This window comes from Rousettus aegyptiacus, unplaced genomic scaffold (assembly GCF_014176215.1).
Source record: "Rousettus aegyptiacus isolate mRouAeg1 unplaced genomic scaffold, mRouAeg1.p scaffold_m13_p_10, whole genome shotgun sequence".
NCBI lineage: Eukaryota > Metazoa > Chordata > Mammalia > Chiroptera > Pteropodidae > Rousettus > Rousettus aegyptiacus.
In genome coordinates, this window is record NW_023416285.1 from 82,848,488 (window position 1) to 82,871,504 (window position 23,017).

Genomic DNA, 23,017 nt, shown 5'->3' on the forward strand with positions numbered 1-23,017 from the left:
AAATTTAGAGAAGAGGAAATCGATCTATAGTACCTATATTTAAATGAGAAAATATTCTGCATAGAAGAAAATAATTGTTATTCTTGAAAGGTTTTTAATTTTAGTTTCGGCAGCCAGTACAAATTTACTTATAGATAGAAAAAATACCAAGCAGCATTTTTTAAAAAGAAAATCTAGATAAATGATACATTTCTATAAAAGATTCAAATAATTCAGTTGTATTATAAGCACAACCTACTATTGTCTTTTCTTCTTCTCCCCATACTCCTACTCATCCCTTCCCCAAACTGTTGTCCAGTCATTTTGTATCCTCACACTATTTGCACAAAGGATGAGGTGGTTTAGGAATATAGATCTAGCATTGATGCAGGATGGATTAGTGAAGGGACAGACTGGATACAGAGTGACCAGTTAGAGGACTGTTATGTTTGTCCTGGTATAAAGAACATTTCTTGAATTGACTTAGTTGCAGTTAAGATTAAAAGGGAAGGAATAGATACAAGTGAGAATCAGGAATCTTTGAAGGAGAGATGGATAAATAGTGAAAGGGAGAACTCAAAGGTGACTTATTTTACCTGTAGCCATTCTGCTCCAGCATAAAGCTAATATTCCTACAGAAGGTAATTTGCATTCACAGAAGTGAAGCTACAGACCTTCTTTTTCAGCTTTTAGTACACAGTTGGTTCCAACACTTTCCAGCTTTTACTCCTCCACAATTGAATTGATTGGCAGAGCAGTGGGTTGGAAAATAGGAATAAGGTTTGACTGTTAGTTGGCTGTGTGGGTAGAAGTGGGGAGAGGGAGGAAGGAGAGGAAAGGGACTCCAAGGTCTCTGGCTATATACTATTTGGGCTATGGGAAATGATATTCTGTCTTGCGATTTTTCGACACTTATAATGTTTTATAAATAATTTCAAAATATGTGTGACTTTCATGTGGATTGAGAACTGTCCCTTTAAAAAAGGAACTTTTAGAGAGAATCCTAAGGAACAGTACCCTGTTTGGGGTTTTCAGGGAAGATGTCTCATAAAGAGTAAGCTTAGCTGCGTCATGAGTTTAAAGAGTTAAGAGAGAGAGGAGGTTGAGAAGGAAGGAACAGCATATGTATACCAAGGTGTGTTTTTAAGAGAGCATCAAGTAATTTGCTCTTGATAGTGTCAGATGCAAGGAAGAGGGTAGTGGAGTAGATGAGGGCTTAGTAGAAAATATACCCGAACTGTTGTCATTAAACTGGAAAACCAGTTCAGTGTTCCCCACATTTGAAAACAGAAACCATGCTTTCAATTTAATACTGGTAAGATGAATTTTTGCTTTTGTTATGTCTTGATGTATTTTCTGCTCCTTCATCTAGATATAGTTGGCATAACCAACAGAGACCATTGAATAAGTGGGTAAATGCAGGAGAAATGAATTATAGCTCTAAATAAATCACTTTTGCATGAATCGTCATAACTTGGGGACTGGTTGCATTAGTGGATATATTATTAGTGTTTATTAATAGCTTGTGGAATATAGAACCATTTAGTTCTAATTCAGTTGTGCATTTCTTCCACCCATTCTTATTCTCCACCTAACCTACCTCCAAAAAAAGAAGGAAAGGCAGCATGATACTATCTATATGAAAATCCTGCCATTCTTGGGGTTTTTATTTTGTTTTGTTTTTGAATGAAGAGGTGAGGTATAAGGTGAGAGGGGTAGATGGTATATTTACATCACTGGAAAGAATTGCAGTAAATTACAGTCAGAAGTCTTAGAAAGAAGTTTGCTTCCACCAAGATGTTTTGACGTCATAGATACTATAAATCATATAATGATCTTGTTTCTTTATCTTTGTGGATTCATGGAGATCAGAGCCAAACTTATGGCTTCAATTTATTATGTAGTATGCTGTGGTGTCTGTGGTTTGTGTGTTAACATCTTGCCTTTCTCTTTTATATTATTGGATATCCTGATTTTTATCTTGTATATTTTCCTGTTTTTTTGTTTGTTTGCTTGTTTGTTTTGTTTTGTTTTTGATATTGTAATACCTAATGCCCCTACCATAGACCAGTGTAATTGTAATCTTTTTTTAGGGATGTGGGGCGGTGAGAGTTGGGTTTGGTCCAAGGCTTCACAATATTTTTCTAAGCTCACCAGATGGTGGTGATGACCACTGAAGGTCGGAATCACTGTTCTAGAGCAGGAGTGGGCAGATGTTTCCAGCAAAGGACCAGATAGTAATGTTTAAGGCTTTGTGGGCCATATGTTCTGTCAGTTACTCAACTCTGTCATTGTAGTCAGGAAGTCATAGATAATATATAAATTAAAAGTTTGTCTGTGTTTTAATAAAACTTTGTTTGCAAAAACAGGGGCAAGTATTTGGCCTGAGAGCCATAGTTTGTCGACCCTGTTCTACAATCTGAACTTGTATTGTACTGTACTGTACTGTACTGTACAGCTGATGGACCAAAACTGTGTTGTTTGGTCATGGGAGTACGAGGTACCTCTTTGGGATTCTGGTTTCATTTCCTTGGGATACATACCCAGAAATGGGATTTCTGGATTACATGGTATTTTTAGTTTTAATTTTATGGTGAACTTCCATATTGTTTTCCATATTGCTATACCAATATACATCCCACCACCAAGGCAAAAAGGTTCCCTTCTCTCCACATCCTCACCAGTGTTTATCGCATGTCTTTTTGATGATAGCCGTTCTAACAGGTATGAGGTGTGGTTTTGACATGCATTTTCCTGGTGATGAGTTATGTTGAGCATCTTTTCATGTACCCGTTGGCCATTTGTATGTCTTCTTTGGAAAAATGTCTATAAAGGCCTCTGCCCATTTTTAAATCAGAATCTTTTTTTGTTATTGTGTGAGTTTCTTATATATTTTGGTTAACCGCTTACCTGATAAATGGTTTGCAAATACATTCTCTCATTCTGTAGGTCACTTTTTCATTTTGCTAAGTGTTTGTTATGCTGTGCTATAGCTTTTTAGTTTTTATAGTTCTACTTATTTATTTCTGTTTTTGTCGCTTTGCTTTTGGTGTCATATCCAGAAAGTCATTGCCAAAATTAATGTCAGGGAGCTTTTTAGGAGTTTTAATTTCACAGTTTAAACTTAAAGGTTTAAGTCTTTAATCTTTTTTGAGTAAGTTTTTGTGAGTGGTGTAAGTAGGGATCATAGTCTTTTGCATGTGACTGCCCAGTTTTCTCACAGCATTTACTGGAGAGGTTATCTTTTCCCCATTTTTTCTTGGCTCCCTTGTCAAATATTACTTGACTATAAACACATGGGTTTATTTCTGGGTTTTCCATTTTGTTCCATTGACCTGTGTTTCTGTTTTTATGCCAGTACTTGTTTTTCATTAGTTTAGCTTTGTAATATAGTTTGAAATTAGGAAGTGTGATGCCTCCACCTTTGTTCTCCTTAAAATTGCTTTGGCCGTTTGGGATCGTTTGTGGTTTTATACAAAACTTAGGGTTGTTTTTTCCTACCTGAAAAATGCCGTTGGAATTTTGATAGGGATTGCATTAAATCTATCGATGATGGCTTTGGGTAGTGTTGACATTGTGTCAATACTAATTCTTCTGATCCATTACATGGGATAGCTTTCCATATATTTGTGTTTTTAACTTCTTTTATAAAAGTCTAACAGTTTTCACGGTACAGATCTTTTACTTGGTTAAATTTATTCCTACATTATTGTTTTCGAGGCTGTTGCAAGTGGGATTTTTAAAACAATTTCTTTCAAGTATTTTATTGTTAGTGTACAGAACTGCATCTGATTTCCGTGTGCTGATTTTGTTTCCTGCAAATTTTCTGAGTTCTCTTACTAGTGCTAAATTATTTTTGGTGGAATCATAAGAATTTTTTTAGACAGAAGACCATATCATATGCAAACAGAGACTGTTCTACTGTTTCCTGACTTGAATGCCTTTTATTTCTTTTTCTTGCCTAATTGCTCTGGATACAACTTCCCAGGATTATGAGAGTGAGCATCCTTGCCTTGCTCCTGATTTAAGGGAAAAGTTTTCAACATTTCACCTCAGAGTACGATGTTCGCAGATATATGACCTTCATGTTGAGGGTACATACCTCCTATACTCAATTTGTTGAGAGTTTTTATCATGAAAGGATGTCGAATATTGTCAAATGCTTTTTCTGCATCTATTGAGATGATTATATTATTTAAATCTTTTTATTTTGTTAATGTGTATCACACTTATTGATTTGCATATTTTGACCATCCTTGCATTTCAAGGATAAATCCTGCTTGATTATGGTGTATGATGCTTTTAACGTGCTGTTGAATTCAGTTTGCTAATATTTGTTGAAATTTTCTGTATGTATATTCGTCAAGGATATAGGCCTATAGTTTTCCTTTAGTGTCCTTATCTAGCTTTGGATAATGGATAATGCAGGCCTCATAAAAAGAGTTTGGGAGTGTTCCCTCCTATTCAGTTTTTTTGTAAGAGTCTGAGAAATACTGGTATTAATTCTTTTTTGAATGTTTGGTAGAATTCACCAGGGAAACCATCTTGTAATGGCTTTGGTGGGGTGCACTTTTGATTACTGATTCAATTGTTTTTACTCATTGGTGACTTCTTTAACCCATTGGTTGTTTAAAGCATGTTACATATTTGAATTTTCCAGTTTTCCTCTGTTTTTGATATCTAGTTTTATACTATTGTGATCAGAAAAGATCCTCGTTATGATTTTATTATTATTAAATTTGCTAATACTTGTTCGGTGACCTAACATAGGACCTGCCCTGGAGATGGATCTGTGTGTGGTTGAGAGCAATGTGTATTCTGCTGCTCTTGGTTAGAATATACTTACCTTTACCAGTGTTTTGTATATTTTCATGTTACTAATTAGCATCTGTTTGTTTCAGCTTGAAGAACTTTTTTCAGCATTTCTTGTAAGGAGGGTCTCCCTAGGTTTTTGTTTTCTGGAAAAATCTGTCTCTCATTTTTAGATAACTTTTCTGGATAAAGTATTCTTGATTGGTAGCTTTTTCCTTTGAGCGTTTTAAATACATCGTCCCACTCTATCCTGACCTGTAAAGTTTCTGCTGAGAAATCTGCTGACAGCCTTATGGAGATTCTCTTGTAGGTGACAAGCTTCTCTTTCTTACTGTTTTAAAGATTTTTTTTCTTTTTCTTTGTTTTATTGACAATTTCATTATAATACAACTTGGAGATGATCTCTTTGAGTTGAATTTGGGGAACTGTGAGCTTCATAAACTTGGATGGCCAAATCTCTCCACAGATTTGGGAAGTTCTGTGCTATTATTTCTTTTAATAAGCTTTTTGACCTCTTCTCTTTCTTCTCCTTGTGGGACTCCAATAATTCACACATTTTCTTTTTATGATATCCCAAAAAGCACACTGGCTTTTCTTTGTCACTCTTTGTTCTTCTGTGACTGGATAATTTCAAAGTTTCTGCATTACACTTCAAAGATTCCTTCTTCTGATTGATCCATTCTGCTGTTGATGGTTTTACTTCATTCATTGTATTCTTCAGCTTCAGGATTTCTGTTTATTACAATTTCTGTGTCTTTGTTAACTTTCCATTTTTGTTTTTGTATTGTTTTTACTGATTTTGTTCAATTATCCTTCTGTTTCCTTTGAGCTTCCTTGAGATAGCTATTTGGAATTCTTTTTTTTTTTTTTTTTTTTTTTTTTTTGCGTTAATTGCAGAACTTCATGTCTTCAGGGTTGATTACTGAAAAATTGTTATGAGCCTTTGATGATTTTATTTTTCCTTGAATTTTCAAGATACTTCAATTCTTGTGTGGCAGTTATCTCCTCCAGTTTTTACTGATGGACTTCAGGAGAAAAATATCTTCTGTCAGCTCTTCTAGGGATTGTTTCACAGATCTTCTGTGGATGTGCTGCCTTCAGGTTTCTTGCTCCTCTTTTTGGCAGAATTCTTAAGCTTGTGTGTTTTTTCTCAATCTTGCAAAAGCACCAGACTGGGTGCTGAAAGCCTCCATTTTGCTTTCCCAAAGGTGGTACTTAGATGTCCGAGTTTATGGTCTCTCCCAGGCCTGCAGGTTTGGGCTGATTTCATGTGTATGCTCACTGGCCTTTTGTAAAAGTTCACTCTTGGGATAGTAATAGTTTGGAAAATTCAATTGATTTCAGTAAAGATTTGTTAATTGAGTCTTTTATTTTTGTGATTCTTTTACTTTCATATAATAGATTAAGAAATTATGGTAAATGTAGTTTAGTCAGACAGTATCATACTGGTCCTGGTTTTTGGTTTGGAAAATGTGGTTAATGAATCACTAGGATGGAGACAGCCAAGACCGATTCTGTGAGACTGTATTGTAAGCTGGTATAAGTGAGGACATAGACACTCAATGGTAGGACAAGTTACTTTTGTTGGTATTTATAGGACCTTGATTTTTTTTTTAAAGCAGAAGTACTTTGTTTTTCTCAAGTCATTTAATTAAGGGTGGTGCTGATCGTGAAGTATTAACTACCATTTTACCTAACAGTTTGTGAAACGAGGCATTTTATTCCTTAAGTAATTTGCTAGCAAAGTCACATTTATTTGGATATGAATTAAAGATGTGAATTTGTTAACTTGGGTGAGGAATAATGTAGGAAAGTGTTAAATGTTTGATTTTTGTTTCTTTTATTTATAGAACCTCCTGTACTGAGCATTAATTGTTTTGTAGATTAAAAACATTCTCTGCTATCCTGAGAAAGTTAGCTTTTATCAGTCTATTCTCTTTTCTTTTCCAGTTAATTAAAATTCGTGTGGTATGCAGATTAGTTAGTGGTGACAGGGATGGTTTATCCTAGAGAAAATACTTTAGTAGTTTCAGTCTGACCCATTAGAACTGTGCTTTGTCCTCTTTTAGGCTTTTAGACTGGGAGGCAGTGTGGCATAGTGGAATACTGTGGCCTTTCGAGACATAGTGGCACTGTTTCCTAGCAAGTTACTTAACCTCACCAGATTTCTTTTTCCTCATCATTAGTTAAAGTGGAAATATTTAACATAAAGATGCCTTTCTTGAGTGCGGTACAGAATACACATTAAAACAGAATTCTTGTCTCCAGTTTTGTCCTCTCTTTGTTTTCCAATCCACGTTATAAACTTGCAGCTCAGATTATCTTTCTAAATCCAAAAACTAGTTGTGTTTTTTCTTCCTAAAAAATCATTCAGTGGCTCCCCTTTAGCCACACAATGAAGTCTAAATTCCTGAAGGGCCTATAGGATTTCTCTAACCTTGTGGTGTATTTCCCCATTGGGTGTGACTGCTGAAGCTTGCTCACCTCCAACCTAATGTTAATTTCATTCTACTTTGAACCCTTTTGTTCTTTGCCCTTCCCTTTCCTGACCTCCAAGCTGCTTCTGTTGTTCAGAACATTAAGTGAAATAAAATTCTTATCACTTAAGGTGTGTATGAGGTGATTAAGAGCTGTATAAAGATTATTGGATTAGGATTCAGACCTGGGTTCTAGCCAGGGCCTCTTCTGTTATTAATTAGGGTATTGTTGGACAAATTAGTATCTCTGAGCTTTTTATAGTGTCTTCATCTGTGGAACCAGGATGTTTGCTTAGTTTATTATGTGAAAAGGTTTTAAAAACTAAGTAGTTATATATAGTTGTTAAAAGTATTAATGTCAAGATTCTATTTTGGGTATTTGTAAGAAGGCTGTATTTCTTAATGCTTGAGAAAAAGGATTAAGTAATGGATTGAATTGTGTGTCCCCCGCCTTAATTTATATGTTGAAACTCTAACCCCCCATGTTACCCTATTGGAAATAGGGTCTTTAAGGAGATAATTAAGGGTTAAGTAAGGTCATAGGGTGGAGCTCTTATCCCCTAGAACTGGTGTCCTTATAAAAGAGGAAGAGACATCAGCGATCAGTCTCTACCATAGGAAGACACAGTGAGGTGTCTGTCTGCAAGCCAGGAACAGAGTGCTCTCCAGAAACACAGTCCTAATCTTGGATTTTTTAGCCCCCAGAACTGTGAGAAAATCAATTTCTGTTGTTTAAACCTCTTAGTCTATGGTATTTTGTTATGGCAGCCTAAGCAGACTAATACAGATTAAAATCTAACTACCATGTTGGAAGGGCAAACTAGACTGATTTCTCAAATGACATTTTAGTAAGTAACACAATCAGCTGTAAATTAGTGGACTAGTTTAGAAAATAGCCTTGGCAGTTTGGGAGTTACTCTAATAGATTTATCATCTATAGATTTATCTAGGAATATTACTATAAATTGTTAAAGTTTAACCAAGACGCTATTTTTGAAACCTACTCTTCCTCTTTTTCCATGTAAAAGCTATTTAGGTTGCATTTAGCAATAGGTAATAAAACTCAACTTAATTAGGCTTTAAACAGTAAGAACATTTTATTTTATATCATAAGAAATTCCAAGGTAGGATTGTCTCAGGATTGGCTAATTCTTTAGCTGAGTGTCATTAAGGATTCAAGTTCTCTTTTGCTCTTATTTGGTAGGATGGTAGTGAGGTATTATTAGCCTTAGTCTTAGTCTTTTGTTATATTCAGGCTGTTGCAGTAAAAATGTTACATGTTTTTTTTGTAGAACTTTTGGAAATGTTACAAAATGAAAACATCATTTATAATCCAACTGTTAACATGCTGATGTATGTCTTCTTATCTGGTGAGTTAGTTTGTATAGGTATTTAATCATACCATGCACAATTAGATCACAGTATATACACACAGATATATATTCTGTTTTTCTTCCATAAAGATTATATCAAGAGAATTTGCTTAGTATAAATGAACATTTTTTCCTGATTATTGAAGTAATGATCACTGAAAAAATTGGATACAGAAAAATATGATTTTTACAAATCACCCATATGTGATCACCTGGAGATAACCACTAATATGATACATTTCCTTTGAGATATTTTTTGTTTGTGTACATGTGCACATTAAAAAAAACAACAGGTGCATAATTATATTATAACCTGTTTTTATTACTGGATATTTTATATACCTTGTTCATACTCTTGTTTCTTTACTCTCAACCCACACCTGTGGCCTCATGAGGAGTTCCAGTTCAGTGAGGCAGTAAAAACTCCGGCCTGGTTCGTAGATGGTTCTATGTCCTATGCTGGTCCTGCCTGAAGATGGACATCTATAGCACCATAGCCACATTGAGGGGTGACTCAGAAGGGAAGTAATGAAGGAAAATTCTTCCAGTGGGTAGAACTATGTACCTAATTGTTCATTTTGCCTAGGAAGAGAGATGGATCCACTCTGATTCATGGCAGTAGCTAATCATTCAACTAGTTCATTGTGGTCTTAGAAGGAACGTAATTGGAAGTATGGGGAATAGATTTATAGATAAGCTTTCTGAATGAACGCAGTATAATATTTGTGTTCATTGTGAATGCCCATCAAAGAGCAACTTCAGCAGAGAAGAACCTTAATAATCACATGGATGTTACCTGTGGATTTCACCCTCTTTCTCCATCCATGTGTATCCTTGCCCAATGGGCTCATGATAAAGATGCCATGATAAAGGTGGCAGACATGGAGGCTGTGCATATGCCTAGGAAAATGGACTTCCACTCACTAAGACCAACCTGGCTACCTTTACTGCCGAATGTGATCACCTTGCCAGTAGCAAAGAGCTAACATTAATAGCACCATTCCTCTGGAGGGACCAGCCAGACATCTGGTGGCAGGTGGCTTATATTGGACTACTTCCACAATGAGAAAGACAGCTCTTTGGAGTTCCTTGGAATAACTGCTTATTCTGGGTATGGATTTGGTTGCCCTCCCTGCATTGTTTCTTCCACAACGATGTGTGATTTTCAGAATGCCTTAATTATGTCATGGTTTCTTCTGACCAGACTGTTCATTTTATAGCAAGTGAAATGTGGCATTGGGGTCATGTTTATGTAATGTCTGCTCTTACCATGTTCCCCATTGCCCTGAAGCAGCTGAATTGATACAGCAGTTAAATGAATGGCCTTTCGAAGACTCATTGTACTAGCTGGTTGGCCGTTCTTTGCAGTGTTGGGGTAATGTTCTCTACAGTGTGGTCTAGTCTGTAGATCAGCCACTAGTTTGTGGGTGGTGTTTCTCTTATAGCCAGCATTTATAGGTTGAAGAATCAAGGGGTGGAAATGGAGTGAACTCTCACTAATACCCCTAATGATCCTCTAGCAGAATATTTGCTTCTTTTTTCTACAACTCTGGGATATGCTGTTTAGAGTTCTCAGTTTCAAAGAGAGGAATGCTTTTACTGAAGAATTCAGTATTGGTTCTTGTAAACTAGAAGTTGAGCAACTGGCCACTTTGGCTTCCTTATTCCAGTGAACTAACAGGCAAAGAGGGAGACTGCTGTTTTGGTTAGGGTGATTGCTCCTGATTCTCAAGTAGAAATTGGATTGCTACTACACAGTGGGAGTAAAGAGGAGTGTGTCTGGAGTGCCTCTTAGCACTCCCATGTCCTGTGATAAAAGTTAATGGAAAACTAAAACAACCCAACATAAGCAGAGCTGCTAATGGCAGAGAAAGAATAATTCAACCTACCAGGCAAGAAACAACTAGATGAGATGACTTCGAGGGCAAATAGAATATGTAGTGGGTAATAGAAGAAGAAAATATAAACACCAGTTATGACCTCATGACCAGTTACAGAATGAAAACTCTAGTTTTTACGACTTTCTACTGTACCTTAATATTTGTGTATAAACCAGTTTTTTTCTCCCTTCCCCACCCCACCCAATTCTCCTATATTTAACTTAAGGTATGTTACTAGTAGTTAACTTAGTATTTCAGTATTTAAGTTACAGGATGTCAAAGGAGAAGTGCGATTCAGCTAGCTAAAGATTATTACTCAAAGAGAAAGTAGACTCTGTATTCTTTTGGGGGAGATAACATTTTGGTTGTATGAAGGGATAGTTATGTTAGACTGAAGCATGACTTTACTGTTGTCTTTGTTCAGGAGTTAAATATTATGTATATGTATACTGTACTGACAGAGGGTACTGTAGTGGTTTGTACTGTCAGTTTTTTGTAAGCTGGAACTGTCTACCTTTTGATTCCATAGCGTGTATGGTTCTTTCCCTGGCTGGTTGTGGGTTGGAGTTGGCCACAAGAAAATTCGTGTAAGCAACACTCATTAACCTCTGAAGGTTTTCATGGTTAGGTTCAGTGAGATGCAGAGGTGTTGGTGGGTTCCAGCTTGATCTTCGTTTCCTTTGCTTTGATGACAATGTGGTCAACAGCAGCATCAGGCCCATTCACCTGGTGGGAAACTTACCGATCTTCCCCATGAACCTTTCGTTTGCAGTCTCATTTCTGCAGTGGGATGTCTTCGGCTTCTCTTAGGTAAAATTCTATAATAACTTTCTTCTGTAACCGATAGTGGCTCTACTTCTCACTTTGAATCCTGACTTAATACACTTTCCTTGTTAGTAACTCTATCACTTTTGTTGAGTACATGGTATTCTAGTATATGAATATTTTTTTAATTAACTGTCATTAGCCACTTAGATTTTTTCCTAGTTCTTTTTTGCTGTGATAAACGAAGGCGGTGTGGCTATCTTTAAACACAGTTTCTTTGCATTTGCTCCTTTTTTTTGTGTGTAGATTCCTAAAAGTGAAGAATATGTGCATTTTAAAGAACTGAGATACGTATTGGTTAATTGCAGTCTCTCCATCATTATGTGAAAGTGTTCGCACAAACGACATTCTTGATCATCACGGCTCTTTCAGTTTCATTCCTTTTAAAAAGATAAGATTATATGATAAGATAATTGGTTAACATGGAAGGAAGCGAGTGCCTTGGACTAAGTATGAAATATATTCTGTCTGTAATATTTAACCTTGGAACTAATTTTGTGTTTAAATGTAGCTGCTCTTTCTAAACCTGGATTTTTACAGGTTATATGTTAAACTTGTTTTTGAAAATATAAGTCTTGTAGTATGGAACAGGATGGAAAAAGAATTCATCTGGGATGTGTCATTGACTTAAGCTATAATTGTGGTAAAACTTAAAGTTTCAGTCTAATTATCTAGTTATTGGAAATGCCCTGTGAATATAAATTTACTCGTGAAGATTGAAAACCATATTTTACATTAGGGTTGGATTTGGAATTTTATGTAAGGAGCGTATTAGCTATTGCTTGTTTGTGTTAGTTCTTCAATTATTAAAGAGTTTGCCACTCTTTTTTGCTAGACTTCCTGTCCGTCAAAAAAATGTAACACAACAGGCAGCAGGTACTTCCCCTAGGTTTTGCTGGGAACAAAAGGGCTCATAGGCTTAAGTGGGAGGTAGTAGGGAGGAGCTGTGCTAAAGCTTACGATGAATAGGTTTCAACCTGATTTATTATGAAAAAAAATCCTTTTCCCTGGGTATTTGCCATAACCTGCCAGGGTTTCTTTTTATTTAGTTTTCACTTTTATTGGAATGGGAATTGTGTCTAAGAAAATTAGATCCTTTCAGTGTTAGCTAGGTATTGAGTATATGTATACCCTAGTCCCCATGGCTCCAGCTTAATAGGTTTGTCAGTAGTAAACCAGCATTTTGCCTGCGTGCTCTTTTTTCCCTAATTCTATATCTCATCCTTTTCCACAAAGAGATTATGGATTCCTCCTGGGATTTTTCTCGGCTTTCAAACCAACCAAACCCGTAGGTTGGCCTTCAGCAAAATAGGTGTTTTGTTTTGTGTTCTTTATGGTATATAAATCTCTTCTTGTTACAGGTATTAAAACTCGAAGTTTTAAATCCTTCCCATTACCATTAACATACTTCTGTTTTTAAAAAAGAGCCCCTTAAGCCAAAAGCGTTGCTTATATATTGTATTTTATTGATTCTAAGAATGTTCTTCTCTGCTCCTAGATTTTAACATTCTGAAATTAGGATGCATTTTACAACGATGTCCTTAAAAAGCTGTCAGCCTGGCAGCAGTCGACACTGTTTGCACTCCTGTGAACGTGATTGTTTTTGCTGATGACTTTAACTGGATTATTGTCACCTGTCAACAGACCATTTAGGGACCATTTGAGGAAAGAATAGTGCCCTGGGTTTTTTCTTAAAAAAAATTTGTTTTGACACCTTCTGGTAAGAGGAAGATAGCACTAGCATCGGCATTTACAGCTTGGGTGTCAGCAGCTTGAAAGACAATCCTGGAAATAATGGTGGACCGTTATGTTAAAAAATATGTTGTCTGCAATTCACAGCATCAGCTATATGGTATTCTTGCCACTCTGTTTAATCCTAATCTAATCATGAAGAAACAGACAAATCCAGATTGTAGGACTTTTCTGTAGAAAAACTGGCCTGGGTTTTTAAAATAATGTCTATGTTTTGAAAGAGAAAAAGTTAGGGTTGGAGGGACTGTTATAGATTTAAGGAAAACGAGACATGACTGTAACAGGTGTGAACAATCGTTGGTTGGATCTTGGATCATAGAAAATAAAAGATATAAAGGTTTTTCTTTTGGAAGTTGGGTAAATTGAATATGAATTCTACAGATTATAGAATGACATACAAAGTTCATTGTCCAAATAAATCTGAAAGAGCATTTTCTATAAGTATGAAATAAATATTCTTCATATGAAAGCGTTCTGACATAATTGAGTTGGCTGGTTTTTCTAAGTGACACATAAAAATACTACATCTAATAGTAGCTGGTTTGTTGGAATAATTGAAATATGGTATTTTTTTGTAGATTTAGGGTTTTTTTAATGGATTGTCATGAAATCGCTTCCATAATATAATAAGAAAAACCTTATTTAAACATTTAAAATACTCTGTGGGTAAAATACTGACTTTGGAAAAGTGTCTTGGAGGTGTGGATGAGAGGTAAGTTAAGTTATTAAAAAGGTAGGATGTGAGAGGAAAGGTAAAGACACAGAAGCAAGATGACAGAAAATTATTATTTTTTAAATGTGCATAGGACCCTCTTTTGTTACCTCAGCAAAATCTTTAAATCATTTGCAGTTAGGACAGAGAGAAATTGCTACTCAAAGAAAGTGAATTATTTTCAAGTCCTCCTGGCAGACTTTAAGGAAGGGTTCAAAATCAATAAGAAAGAGAATATTTTATTTAAGTCATACTATTACTTTGAAATGTTATACAGGCCAATATTCTAGGGTATGTGCTAGATACAGGCTCTTTTTACTACATAGGGCATCTTTCAGTAAAGTAGAGCCCTAACCTAGAAGTAGTTCTCTTTTTAAATAATTAAGAAAAAAAAATTAATTAAAGTTGACATTCAATATTACATTAGTGTCAGGTGTACAGCATAGTGATTTGACATAGAAATGAGGTTGTAAAGTTACCTTGTAAGTTGGTGCTTGGAACTTAATTATACAGTAAAATCTTACAGTGAAAAGTTGGAAGAAAATAGTTTTATTAAACTTATAAAATGAGTGAGTACTTTAATCAACAGTGTTAGATTTTGAGGAAAACAGACTTAAGGTAGAGTTAGAGCAAAATGACAGTATCAATGTTTTGGTATCTATTTCATATAGTTTAAAAGTAGCTATTAAAATGGGCATTTTGTTTTTAAGATATTTCCTAAGAGTTCTGAGTTCATTTTAAAAATCAGTGAAACTTAATTTTGAATGTAGTTGAGATGTAAACCATTGCAAGCATTATAAAACCAAGTAAAATATGAATTTATAAAATGAAATCTAACACTTATTGAAGGACAGGTATACAGAGTTATATTATTCTTTCTACTTTTGTAAGTGTTAGACTCTATACTAATCAGGGAAACAGTAGGAGATATTTATTATTAATTGTGCATGCTTTCTTTTGAATTCCTTTATCTACTAAATAATGCCATCTCTTGTTTGGTCTTTTAGAGGAAATTAGATTTGAATTTATTTTTAACAGGGCCTGATACATTAGAGGAATTAAAATGAGAGTACGCAACTAACAGTTACTGCTTTTGAAAAATTGCTTTTTGAAAAAGATGCTAGGGAAGAATAGCACATGGAGAAATGCCCATGTACTTTATTAAATGAAAAAAAAAATCAAGATGTATAACTATAGTATCCTGATGCCACTTTTTACATTCTTGTATATACATGTACTGAAGAGACTTGAAGAAAATACACTAAATGTTAACATAGTCTATTTAAATGATAGGACTATGATAAATTTTTTATTTTTCATTTTGTTTTTCTTTGTGTGTGTGTTTTTTTAATGGCAGACATTTAAAACTATATAGTATGTGTTTTCATGTAGAGTGCATCCCCTTTTAAGCATAGTCATGCCAAGGATGTTCTCTTTATTTCTTTTGGGGTTCAAATATTTTCATATAAAAAGAGGAGAAAGATTTTTTCTGTAGTAATAGGTAAGATTGAAGACAGGAAGAGAGGAGATGTGGTTAAACGTAAATGTATTAGAGAGATTGCTTATAGTATAGCTAGTAATTTCCACTTTAGGAAGTGAAAAAGAAGAGATTACTTTGCCTGTGGGGCAAGAAAAGCATTTAGAGGAGTAGATATTACTTGAAAAGTTTCCTTTCTTCACCTAGCAGATCCTGACTCAGTAAAGCTTGGTTTTCACAGGTGGATAAGAAGAGAGAGCAGGTTTTACATATGGGCTGTTCATAAAATTCAGTTATCTAAGGAATTTCCTGTTTAATTCTTGGCTACATTGTTTATTTTAAGTTTAGTTTCTTTAAATAGTTAACATTTTCTTTTAAAGCTGAAAATGTTTATTTCTGTTATAAGCAGACTTCATCAGTGGCATAAGATGAGTGGCAAATGGGTTTCATATCATGTGTCAGCTCCTAGAGTGATTAGTTAAGAGTATCTAGACTTTGCCAGGAAGACTTGTTATAATTGATTAACAGTGTCTGTTTTAGCTTCTTGGAAAAATGCTGGCTATTTGTCTCTTAGCTTCTAACCCATTTTGTATGATCCTTGGCACATATTAAGGCTGCTTGGTAGTTGCACAGTAAAAGCATCAAGAGTGAGGGAGACCAACTATTGGATACTAAACTTAGAAAACTAAAATAAATAACATCAGCAATTTCTGTGCAGATTAAATTTTAAATTGATGGTCTATAGAGGACATAACTGCGACTAGAACTATACTCTTCAGTAAGGTAGCCACAATCCACATGTGGCTATTGCGCATTTTAAAATGTGGCTAGTTTTGAAATAAATCAGGCGGAGAAACACAAATATCATATGGTTGCACTTATATGTGGAATCCAAAAACAAAACAAACAAAACAAAATAAAAACAGACTCAGAAAGAGACCAAAGGGATGGTTAAGAGAAGTTAGAGGTTGGAGGGATAGGCAAAGGGGTTAGAGGAATATAGTCAATAATATTGTGATAAGTTTGCGCGGTGACAGGTGATTACTGGAATTAGTGGGATGATCACATTGTAAGGTATAAATATGTCAAATTACTATATTGTATCCCTGAAACTAATAAAACCAATATAAGATTGTATACCAATAATACTTAAATAAAAATTAAATATAATGTGGCTAGTTTGAGAAAACGAATTTTTAAGTTTTATTTATTTTAAGTTTAAATTTGAAATGGAAGCAGTATAAAATATTATTTTCTGTCAAACACAATTTTACTGTTTTTATAGTAGTACATTTTACATTAACTGTTGCATCAGATGTGCATGAGAGATTTTTATGTCTAGGCCTGGAAGTAACACCCATTTTTGCCATCATTCCATTGATAATACTTAGTTATATGACCATGCAATTGTGGAAGCTGGGAAATAAAGTGTAATTTTATGCCCTGGAGGAAGATAATAGATTTTATTGCAAAGCTAGTAGTCTCTCCTACTTTCATGAAAGAAGAAAAAAGTGTACAGTGTGCAGCCTGTATACTGAAAACAGACAGATGAAACTCTAGAATAAAATGGATGACTGAAAATAATGAAATCTTCCTCAGGATTAAATCTGCCTACTTTGGTAAACAAACTAAGAATAAATGGTACTTTATTAGCTTCATAAAGGGCATCTGCAGGAAAACCTACGTTTGATATTTTAATGATAAAAGACTGAACGTATTCCCTCTAATGTTGGCAGCAACTACTTCTGTTCAGTGTTGAACTGGAGTTTCTAGCCAGTGCAATAGAACAAGAAAAAGAAACAAGGCGTGCAGATTGGAAAGGAAAAAGTAAAAGGGTCAGTTTTACAAACAGCATGACTTTTTAGGGAAGACTACTGTAACTGATTAACTACATGATTGTCTATGTAGAATATCCTAAGGAATCTACAAAAAAGCAACTACAGCTAGTAAATGAATTTAGTGGTGTAGGATTGTAATGCTAGGTTGGTATTCAAAAATCAATTGTATTTCTATAAGCTTGCAATGAATAATTGTCATCTGAAATTAAAAACCCCTTCATGGTACAGTCAAAACATATGAAATGTGTAGGGATAAATTTACTAAAATGTCTGCAACTTGTACTACGTGAAAACTAAAAAAACTTTGCTGAGAGAATTTAAAGGAGATCTAAATAATAGGAGTTACTGTGTTTGTAGTATGTAAGATTTAATATTGTTAAGATTTAGGTCTTTCCCAAATATATAGATTTACTACAGTCCAAGTCAAAATTTCAGCAGGCTTCTTTGTGGAAACTGACAAACTGTTTCAAAATTTATATGAAAGTAGAAAAGGCTTTAGAAGCTCCAAAACAATCTTGAAAAAGAAAAACAAATCTGGGTGAACATACAGTACCTGATTTAAAGACTTAACTAAAGCTATAATAATCAATACAATATAGTAGTAGATAAGGCTCAAGAGATTTATCAGTAGAACCCAAAAGAGTCCAGAAATAGACTCACACCTATGCAGTTGTTTGATTTTTGAATAAAGCACCAAGGTAGTTTATTGAAGAAGAAAAGATAGTTTTTTCAACAAATGATGCTAGCAAGAAAAGAATGTTGACTATATCCTAACTCACACCATATGCAATAAATTAATATGAAATATGTCTTAGTTGTAAACGCAAGAGCAAAAAGAATAAAAACTTCTAGGAGAAAACATGGGAGAAAAATCTTAGTGACCTTTAACAAAGATATTTTAAAAAGATACAAAAATCATGAACTATAAAAGAAAAAATTGGTAAATTAGACTTCAAGACTGCAAAAGTAATGAAAAAGCAAGCTAGAGACTGTGAGGAATGTTTGTAAAATGTATCTGACTAAAGACTTGTATTTGGAATACACTGTAAGGAACTCAACAATAAGAAGGCAAACTAGTTAAAAACATGGGCGAAAGAGGAACAGACACTTTATCAAAGAAGAAGTAGATGGTACATAAACACTTGAAGAGATGCTCAACATCATGATTTGATGGGGAAATGGAAATTAAAACCACAGTGAAATACATTAGTTATCTACTGGAATGGTTAGAATGGAAAAGACTGACCATAACAAGTGTTGCTAGAATTCACATACATTGCTGGTGGGAATATATATAGGAGCAGTTCTGCTCCTACATATTTACCTGGGAAATATTACTCAAGAGAAAGGAAAACATATGTCCACACAAAGACTTGGACTCAGATATTCATAGTAGCTTTATTCATAGTAGTCCCAAACTGGAAACAACCCAAATGCCTATCAGCTGATGAATGGATGAGCAAATTGTAGTAAACCTATACAATGGAATGTTATTTAGCAATAACAAGAATGAATTTCAGGAGCATTTTGCTAGGTAAAAAAAGCCAGACCCAGAAGACTATATACTTTGAGTCCATTTATATGAAATTCTAGAAAAGGTAAAACTGTAATGACAGGAAATGAGTGGTTTTCCAGAGTCCAGAGACTGACTATAAAAAGACATGAGAGAAGAGTTCTTTATCATGCTTATGATATGATGGTGGTTACACCACTGTACACATTCGTTTAAGCACAATGACTTGCATACTTAACATTTTTGTATTATATATATTTCATACTTCAATAAAGCTCGCCCCTCTCTTCCCCAAATGAGATGGTTCCGAGCATCTTTCAAAACTGGCCAGTGACTTTTTTGGTTTTGTATTTTTCAATATTGTTACAGCCTCTTAGGTATAAATATTTTATGTGCTTCATTTCATTATAGTTATCCTCATTGATGTTTTCATTGTTCCATCTTTGGTCTGCAGCAGCTTATTCCATTTGATTCCTGAGTCCTTTTGACATGACCCTAGAATAGTCCTTGGTGGTTTCCACATGCTTTGTGATATACATGTTCCAGGTGCATCTTGTACATTTCTTGCCCTAGACATGTAGCTATCTAGGAGTCCTGGTTCCTTGCATTGGAGAGTGGTATTAGAGATCACGATCCGGATAATAAATGGTGCTCTATGGCTGCTAGATAGTCATTATCTTCAGCCTTTCTTTTCATCCCTATCCTCAGCTTTATTGAGATATAATTGACAAAATCGTAAGATATTTAAAGCAAATTGTGATAATATAATCATACACTGTGAAGAATTTCTCTTATGTAGTTAATTAATACATCTATCACTTCACATATTTATCCTTTTTTTTTTGGTGAGAACATTTAAGTTCTACTCTCAGCAAATTTCAGTTATACAATACAATTTTATCCACTATAGTCACCATGTTTTACATTTAGGCCTTTTCATCAGATAGTTAGGATATTGATGTATGATATGATAAAATACAAATTGGGTTCAAACTGATGGTTTCAGTTTAAATCCACAATTACAGATTTTTTCTTAACTTTGTTCTTCTTGTGTTCAAATTTCTTTTTGAACCAAGCGAAAATCTGAGTTCTCAATGACAAACATAATTAATGACTTCCTTTATCCCACACTACACAAACAACAGTTTCAGAATAATTCCAAAACTACCAACAGCAGTAAAATGATTTAAAAACAGTTTCAGTCTGTTTTTTCTTTTTCAGTTATTTCCGTCTTAAGGATAAATCCCATTAAGAATGTACAAATTACTGTGCTTTGATATCACTTTTAATATATTTTCTCTGGTTAAGCCACTATTTGGATGCACACTTAGGCTCATTGATAATTTTACATTTAATTTTGGGGAATCCCTTTTTAAAATTTAATTTCATTGCATAATTCATTTACATAGTTTCAAAAACAAATCTACAAAAAAAGGTATTGTTTAAAGAATTCTATCCATGTTCTTTCCACCCTACTTCCTCCCCCATGTGTAATTTTATACATTTTTTAATTCTTTTTAAAAAATATAATCATGTCTTTTCTTATCTTTCTCTTTTTCTTAGTTAAATTGTAGCATTCTGTAAACATTTTTCCATCTTACCAATATTCTGGAGACCATGGTATAGTGGTAATAATGATATTTCTCAACATTTCTTATTACAGTTGTCCCCTGTTATTCATGGGGGATATATTCCAAGACCCCCCAGTGGATTCCTGAAACTGGGGACTGTACTGAACCCTAGATAAACTGTTTTTTCCTATACTACATACTTACCTATGATAAGATTTAATTCATAAATTAGTTAATAGTAAGAGATTAACAACAATAATAGAACAATTGTAACTATATTTGTAATAACAGTTATGTGAATATGGTTTCTGTTCATGTCTTCCACCCACAAATCTAATGCATTTTCCATTTTAACTAAGCACCTACCACATACTTTGGCCTAATTTTTGCAGTTTGAGGTGCAACAGCAAAACTAATGTGAATAACTTTATCCTTCACAATTTCATGGATAGAAGATTCATTCATATCGTAGATTTTAGCAACCTCAGCATGCAATTTTTTTTTCTTATTAAGAACTTTCATCTTTCACTTAAAGTAGGCACTTTATGGTTTCTCTTTGGCATACCTGAATTGCCAGCATCACTACTCTTGCACACAGGGCCATTATTAGGTAAAATAAGAGTTACTTGATCACAATTACTGCCTGTGAACTGTTTGGTCTCTATTCCATGTTTTTCCTATTGAATGTTGGCCTTCATTTTTAGATTATATATTACTGATATTTACCCTTTGCAATGTAAGTTGCTTCCTCTAACCTCAAGTTTATCATTTGTCTTTGAACTTAGCTCTGAACTTTGCTTTGAACTTTGTTTACCACTTTACTGTGAGTTAGGTACAGGATTTTAGGAAGAACGGGCGGGTAGAGGATTGGGTCCTAAGATCCACAGTAGTTTTTGTGGAGAGAGGCTTGATCATAATGGATAACAGGGAGATTAGATTTCTGATGGTGATTAATATAAACAGGAATATAAGATGGAATGGATTTAGTCCATATCATTTTTAGTGGGTGTTGCTATTTTTTGTTGATATTTGTTAAGTAGAACCCTGGGGCATCATCAGATGGTGAGCCAAGGTTTAACAAAAGACTGAAGGGAAGGTGAAATAGAGAAGATTATTACTCACTGGTCCTGGAGAGGGTATGCTGGATGCCTCAAGGGTACACATGGGGGAGGTGGGGTCAGTGCAAGTTTCATACACACAGTGAGCAGCAGAACCTGGGGCAGATGCCTTCATTAGGGTCTGGGATGGAGGGGTTTGTGGTCCTGGGCTAAGGCAGGATTGGTCAGTTCAAAAGAGAAAGAGTTGGGAGTGGGGTGTCGATGACCTAATCGCAGTGGGGTCTCGATCTAAGGGACACAAAACGGGAAGGATCTGGGAGGCAGGAGAGACTCTTTATCATAAGGAGTCTTGGGGAATCGTGTCAGGAACTTATATATTTACTTGTGACTCTGAGGTCTGTTATCTAGGGCTTGCTGTAGGAGCTGGTGTCATTTCAAGGCTGTTTAGCCACAGGAAATGGATGCCAAAGCAGCAATGTTATGGAATAGTTTAGCTGAGCTGTCAACAGTGGGTTGGGAGCTCGGGGTTGACATAAGGTCCTAAAGATGTCATGCGATAAATTGGTTTAGGAGCTTTAATCAAACAACTTAGAACCAACGTTTATAGTGTGCGTCTGATGTCGGTTGCTTGGTGGCTCCTTTAGAGGACCTCTGTGGATGGACTACTTAGGAGGAAGTAATTCCCGTCTGGCAGATTGGGATATCTGCCATGGCTTCATAGTTGTCCTGAGACTATCATTGTATAGGTTCGATAAGTTTTTCGAGTCAGTTCGGTTTTTCTATTAAAAAAATTGAGTTATAACTCTGTCTTTCTATAGAATATAGGTTTAATGAATGTTAACTTAAATAACTATTGTTTGTTCTTATTTCAGGCTACAGACAAGAGAAAAGCTTTAGAAGAGACCAAAGCCTACACAACCCAATCCCTAGCTAGCGTTGCTTATCAAATAAATGCCTTGGCCAACAATGTACTCCAATTGTTGGACATCCAAGCCTCTCAGCTTCGGAGAATGGAGTCTTCCATCAATCATATCTCACAGGTAACAGTTTGTAAAAGGCTTTAAATTCATATTTAAGCAACTGGCAGCATATATCAAAGAAGTAACCTGGGTATATGGATCCTTGCTTCTTACTGATTAACTATAGTTATTATCACTGTCAGCTTTAGCTTTGAGTTCAGTAAACTTACTCTTCTTTTTAAATAAAATATGCACAACATAAATTTTACCAATCTAACCATTTTAAAGTGTATAGTTCTTTGGCATTAAGTATGTTCATATTGTTGTGCAACCATTACCACTTATCCTATTCTTCTTTTAAGACCTCTCCTGAAGTAAAATAAATTGCACATAATTAAAGCATACAGTTGTATGAAATTTGGTATATATATTATCCATGAGACCTTTAACACATTCAAGGTAATGAACATCCTCTCAGAATTTTCTCGTACTCCTTTATTGTTGTTCTTTTCCATTCCGTATCCTCAGGCTTTCTGTCATGAATTAGTTTATATTTAGTCAGATTTAATATAAATGGAATCATATGGTATATACTATTTTAGGGGGAGTGTGGGGGTCTAGCTGCTTTCACTCAGCACAATTTGGAGATTTATCCATGTTCTTTGTAGAAATAGTTTACTCCTTTTTATTGCTGAGTACTGTTCCATTATTCCACATTTTTATCTATCCACATGTTGATTGACCCCTAGACTATTTTCAGGTTTTGCTCATTACAAATAAAACTATGAACA

The 23,017-nt window shown here is 34.9% G+C and overlaps 1 protein-coding gene across 14 annotated transcripts in view; it reads left to right on the plus strand.

Moving 5' to 3' along the window:
• Positions 1–23,017, plus strand: part of ABI1 (abl interactor 1) — an 87,576-nt gene that overhangs the window by 14,963 nt on the left and 49,596 nt on the right. For all 14 annotated transcript variants that reach the window (XM_016131474.2, XM_036228100.1, XM_036228105.1 and 11 more), the window contains exon 2: positions 22,140–22,307. In XM_016131474.2, coding sequence (XP_015986960.2) covers positions 22,140–22,307 — 168 coding nt within the window. The remainder of the gene's footprint in view (positions 1–22,139; positions 22,308–23,017) is intronic.